The 6000-nt window shown below is 52.2% G+C and overlaps 1 protein-coding gene across 1 annotated transcript in view; it reads right to left on the reverse strand.

Annotated features, from left to right (window-relative positions):
* BEND4 (BEN domain containing 4) overlaps window positions 1-5181 on the reverse strand; it is a 29384-nt gene extending 24203 nt beyond the window's left edge. The window contains exon 1 of the mRNA XM_040965907.1: window positions 4680-5181. Coding sequence (XP_040821841.1) covers window positions 4680-5163 — 484 coding nt within the window. The 5' untranslated portion in view covers window positions 5164-5181. The remainder of the gene's footprint in view (window positions 1-4679) is intronic.
* Window positions 5182-6000: the final 819 nt, after the last annotated feature.

Below are 6000 nucleotides of genomic sequence, written 5' to 3' on the forward strand. Positions count from 1 at the left end.
TCCCCCCTTTTTTGTTGTTCTTTTATTAGTAAAATCAAAGGCAGATATTGATTGAGAATTTTCAATTCTAGCACAACAGCCGTTTTCATTCATTTTAATCCTATAATCCTATTCTAGACCTGAAGTTGTATTTACTGTTTGCATTTTAATCAGCATGGTTCCAATTGATTTACAGCCTATACACTTTAAACATAACCTTGATGAAAGGGACAAAATGGGAGAGGAAAGGCTAAAATAGAATTGTCTAGAAAAAACTGCTCCAATATATTTATTCAATACCCTACAAAACATGGCAGTAGTTTTAATCATATTGATGAATCACATTATGGCATAGATTTTAAGGGAAAAAAAAACCTGACTTAGGGACAAGTGTGATTTGTTTTCTTAATTGAAGGATAAACTCATAACCTGCTGAGAAAAAATCATTATGTAATATGCTACATTATGAAGATAATCTATTAAAGTGTACTCAGAATATCAGAGAATAGCTACAACCATAAAATAGTTCTTGCCAGCAGTTTTTAAAATGCTTCACTCTGAATTGGTTCTCAGAATTGATATATAAGAAAATAGCAATTGCAATCCTTAAAGCTGAATTTTTCCTGTTTCCTATACCTTGAAATATCTGAACAGCCATTTAACACAGATATATGGGTGAGTGTGATGAATACTGCTACTACACTGGTGGGTAACAGATCTGTTCACTTAATACACGCTCCAGCCAGCCACATTTCACCTTTCCAGACAGGATATAATTAGAAACGCAAGTACTATGAGTAGTCCATGATCACTAAGAAACAGAAAAATTCTGTTTTCATACAAATACAACTGAACAGCTATTGCTCCGTGATTCTTAACTGAGCCAAGTGTGAACATGTATTTTGATTTTTTCAACTGTGTTTTCTTAGTCATAGAATGCTCCATTCAAGAGATGGGAGGAAAAGTACAAAGTCAACAGTTGACAAAGGGGATCTGAAGTTGCCTACTTTAACTTCCCCAAATTAAACACCATCACACGTCAATCAATCGTAAAGAGCTCTAAAACGATCACCTCTGATTTGCTCTTACTATGCAGTCTACTGGAAGACAGAATCAGGCTGCAAGCTGTATCTAGTCTGGTTCTAAAATCTGTACCTATCAGTTCTTTTTCCTCTAAAAAAAAATGTATTTCTTGCATTTCCTCCAATCTGAAGTGGTTTAATCCATCCAAAATCTGATAAGCGAATAAGAGGCAGGATGGGAAGCAGGCAATCAAACAGTCTCCCTACTTGAGTCTCCTTCTTTGTAAAGCCTTGAATGGAATTCGCCCATCACCGCACGGCCCCTGGAGAATCCTATTTCTACGAGGGAGATCACAGTAGTCAAGATGAGTGGTAACCTTTTGATTTTAGCCCAGCGAAGGGTGAAATACATTAATATTAAAGACGTAGAAGCACAGATTTTACTTTCGTGACCCAGTATCAAATACCCACATATTATATATACCAAAAGGATTTTCAACGACTTCAAAATAGGTGATTTTCTTAGAGCCACCGTGCAACTTCTTATTAAGGGAGGACTCCACGGCCTCCAGAATGTAAGTCAGCAAATGAAGTATCTTTGGAAGCAGCAACCTGTCTTAAATCAATGAATCATGTCTCAAAAAAAAAAAATCCAATTTTTTTTCATAATGGCAAACATCAACACAGCAAAACAGGATGCAATTTTTCTAAATAAATAAATCAATGATGTGTCAAAAATTAACAGATGAGTTAATATACCCGGTGCTATCAAAACCAGATGGTGCTTCCTAATATTCATCCTGTGCAGTCAATCCCTGAATATTTTCTGGACCATCGGTATATAAAATAGAATGCTGCTATTTGTGATGGCAAACAAAAGCAATCATGCCTGCCAAGCACATACTATAACAGGCAGCATTTCAGCTCTGCTAGACAGAAAGTAATTAGAATGCTTTTAATGTCCAAAAGAATGATGCTGATAGGCTGCCACAGATGTGTAGATTTATGAATATTTATATGGTGGTTTATAGCTGACACTTTTATCAGTTGAAGAAGATAAAATATCTGCCTGACTCAAAAGCTTGACAGTCAGGTTAATAAAATCTCATTAAAGAGAATGACCTATGCAATTATATAGGATTTATTGTAATTCATTTTTGATTGTACTCTGCTTAAAGATGCAATTTTCCATTTCCTGATGCCAAATTTAGGTTGCATATCAAGATCTACGTGGGTTTTAACTCTAAGCCTCCCACAGAGGAAAAATATGCTTTCAAAACTGCAGCATCTTACCCCTTTTAAGGAAAATTATACTCTTCATGAGGTTTTACAAGAATGTTGAAAAAAATCTATTTTTAATCACATAATTCTCTTCCCAGTGGCTTACGGCTGCTCAAGGCAAGCATGCCTCTAACCATCTCGTCTCTTCCCTGTACTGACTGGACACTCAGTTACGCCTCTTCCATCTTGACTCATTTCATCACACCCCATGCGCTGAGTTAGCTTGGCCGGAGACAGTGCAATTACACTTCTGGAGGGGTGGCAAACACCCCCACTCAGCAGGCTTCAATGGCCATGGCGTGCCACATCCTCATTGGCTCAAAGTGGAACCACTGGCTCCTCAAAGAACCAATCAGCTCTTGAGGTGGCTCTCCCTCTGATGGTCACTCACATCACTGTGCTGGTCAAGAGATGACTTTGTCCACCCACCATGCACATTCTGAGGATTCCTCTCCAGGCCCACGGCTTCCTTCCCAACCCCCAGACCAATTTTCTCAGCGTGTGGGGGAAACCTGACATTTAATTCCCATCTTTCCAAAAAGTACCTGGCACCCAGCGCCCCCACCCCACCCCACGTGACTAAGCTTATCCCACTCTTTGAATGGAGCCTCTTTAAAAAAACACGACACAAAAACCTCACAAAGAAAAGGGCGCAAAGTTTGGAGAGCATCGAATGCCACTTAGATGTTGTGACATTATGGTATCTGGAGGCCCAAAACAGCTAATGTAAGACAATCACCAGAAGATGGTATTTTGAACAAACAAATCGCCATGGTTAAAATAACCCTGCCACGCTCCACATGGAGAAACTGCCCCAGAAAGCAGAGCTGGGAACAGGTGCAAGAAACAGTGGGCAAAAGTAAGGTGAAGGTCATGGTTGTGAATGGAAACAAGAGGCAGACCCACAGTGTATGCAGCGAGGAAAGGAAGAAAACTGAAGAACACGGACTAAACAGGGCAGACACAGGGGAGCGAACCCCAAAGAACAAGGTGAACCCGAGTTTCCAAAGGCGTGAGCAAACACAGAAATTAGGAAAATAACGTAAGTGGGAGAAAACTATGCCACAAGAAAGAAAATATGGGCCTGGGGAAATAAAAGGGGGCATTGCCAGGAAGCAGCAAAAGAGAAAAAGCAGAAAGACCGAACGCAAGGGCAAGCAACCCGAAAAGGAATGGAAACACAACGGTTCTGGGGCCAGGAGCCACACAACACACACACACAGCGCACCGACGAGGAAGCAGCCCGCGAAGGAGCCCACAGAAACCCAGCCACGGCTCCAGAGCAAGTGCGCCCCAGAACCTGGGGTCTGCTTTTCTTCTTCTAAACCCATCCTTCACATGTCATAATATTGACAAACAGAACAGCTAGTGTGGGCACCTTTAACTCATTTACAGACAGCACGCTTCCATTTTCAGTAGAAAAAAACCAAAAACAAACCCCAAACCAAACAGGTTCGCTAGTCCCACACAATGTGTAGTGGGAAAGGGGAGGTCTGAAGGACCAGAAAGGACAAGAGAAACAGCCCCAGGAGGTCAGGGCGATGGCCCCAGGAGGTCAGGGCGATGGCCCCAGGCTCTCCAGCCCTTCAGGCCGCCGGGTAGGGCGCTGGCCCTCCCCGAGGGGGCCGTTTGCTAGCTCCTGGGAATGTGGGAATGACTGTCCATTATTTTCTGCAGGGTTGGGGTGACAACGTGGGTGGCGGGAAGGGAGTACCCAGGGCTGGGAAGCAAGAGACAGGTGTCCGACAGACGTGGCCGGGACTAGCGGGTGGGTGAGGAATGACCAGCAGATACAGAGACCCCGTGCGCACAGGAGACCGAAAAGCGGCCACCAGGGCGACAGCCAAAGCGTGAACGTGCTTCAGAGGGGAGAAGGGGGGGAACCGGGGCAAAACCCAAGCCTGGCAGGGAAAAGGAGAGGAGGCGGAAAAAAGTGAAGCAGCGGCGGGTCCTGGGAAGGCGCGGGGCCTCCAGCGCAGCGACGGCGCACCCCCTCCTCGGAGCCCGAGGGGCTGCACCAGTCGCCCCCGCGCGTGCACCCGTCCCCCACACGCCCACCCCTCCGAGCGACCACGGTCGCCGCCGCCGCCACGCTTCTGGGTGCGGGATCCGAGCGGGGAAGCCACCTGTTAAGCGCGCGCGCGCCGTCGGAAGCCCGGGACGCGGTGGCGCGGCGGGGAAGGAAGCCTCCAGAAGTTGCGTCCGCGCCGGAGGACGCACCGCGAGGTCTCCGGGATGCGCTCCCGGGGCTGCTCCTCCGCCGCCGTCGGGCGCACCGCTCCCCCAGAGACCCCGGTTCGCGCCTCCCGCCCCCGGGGAGTGGAGAGGGGGAGTGCCCTGTCCCCACCGCCCACCCCGGAGCCGAGGCGGGAAGCAAAGTTGCGCCCCGACGCTCACCTGCGCTGAGCTCCAGGCTGGCGCCGTCGCTACCCGCGTGGCTGCTGCCCGCGGCGGCTGCCGAGCCGGAGCCGTACCTGACGACGGCGGCGAAGGAAGACGACGAGGAGGCGGCGGGGGCCGGGGGCGGCGGCGCCGGAGTCCTCAGGTGGCCCTGGGGCGCGGCGGGCGTGCAGGACGGCGACGACGACGAGGCGGCGGCGGCGGCCCGGCCGGGCCCGGGGGGGTAGGGGCTCTGGGCCGGGAACGGCGGCGGCGGCGGCTGGGGCGGCTCGCTGCTGCTGATGGAGCCCGCGGCGAGGGGCGCGAAGGGCGGCGGGGGCGCCCGCACGTGCGGCAGCTCCACCAGGGTGGGTCTCTCGTAGCGCTTGGCCAGAGCCGGTCTCTTGCTCGGGAACGTCTTGAGGACGCTGTAGGGGCCGCGTTGCTTGTAGATTTTGGGGACGCTGGGCCCCTCCTCCGCTGCCTGCATCTCCTCCTCCATGCTGCGCCCCGGGGCCGCTCCCGCTTTGCCCGTCCCCTCCCCGCCCGGCGCCCGGCTCCGTGGGTGCCACCGCCTGCCGCCCGCCGGCTCTGCCCCTGTGCGCGCGTGTGGGCGGGCGTGTGGCTCTGCCGTGGTCGCCGCCACCGCCGCCTGTCGCCGAGGCTGGCATCGCCGAGCCCCCGCGCGGGGGGCTGCCGCCCGAGCGCTGATTGACAGGCCGCCTCGCCAATGCCTGGAGGGAGAAAGGAGGTAAAGAGCAAGTGTTTAGGGTAATATCTGCTAATGATAATGGGGGCGGAGGCGGGGCCTGGCGCTGCAGCCGCCGCCGCCGCTGCTGCTGCCGCCGCTGCCGCCCGCCGGCCCCGAGCCTCGGACCAAGAAGGGTAGAAGGGGTTGAGGAGGGCGGGAAGGAGGGAAGAAAGAGGAAGGGAGCGGGGACCCTCCGAGGGCGCCCCTGTAACAGGTGGAAAGAAAAAAAAAAAGATGGGTACCGGGGTCCCGGCTCGGGCGAGTCTCTGGAAGCCCCCCGCAATGGACTTGAGGCTTCTGCTCCTGCTGCTGCCGCCTCTGCCGCCGGCGAGATCCAGCTGCGGAAACGAGCTCCTGGCGCCCCCTGCGTGACCCTAAACTCTCCGGCTGCACTGAGGGGGTGGGACGGAGTGGTCGGGGCGGGGTCGCCCGGGCGCGTTTTGGAACGCGGAGTTCTGCCGGCCGGGAGTGACTCCTCCGCTCCGCCCCGCGGAAGAGAACGTTCGGAACGAGTCGGCCCCGGGAGGTCGCGGCGTGCTGTTGGCGCGGCCTTGAGGGGGAGTTGGGGTCCGGTTGCTTGGCGTCCTG

The sequence above is a fragment of the Ochotona curzoniae genome, unplaced genomic scaffold, assembly GCF_017591425.1.
Source record: "Ochotona curzoniae isolate NIBS_2020 unplaced genomic scaffold, NIBS_Ocur_1.0 scaffold_4505, whole genome shotgun sequence".
NCBI lineage: Eukaryota > Metazoa > Chordata > Mammalia > Lagomorpha > Ochotonidae > Ochotona > Ochotona curzoniae.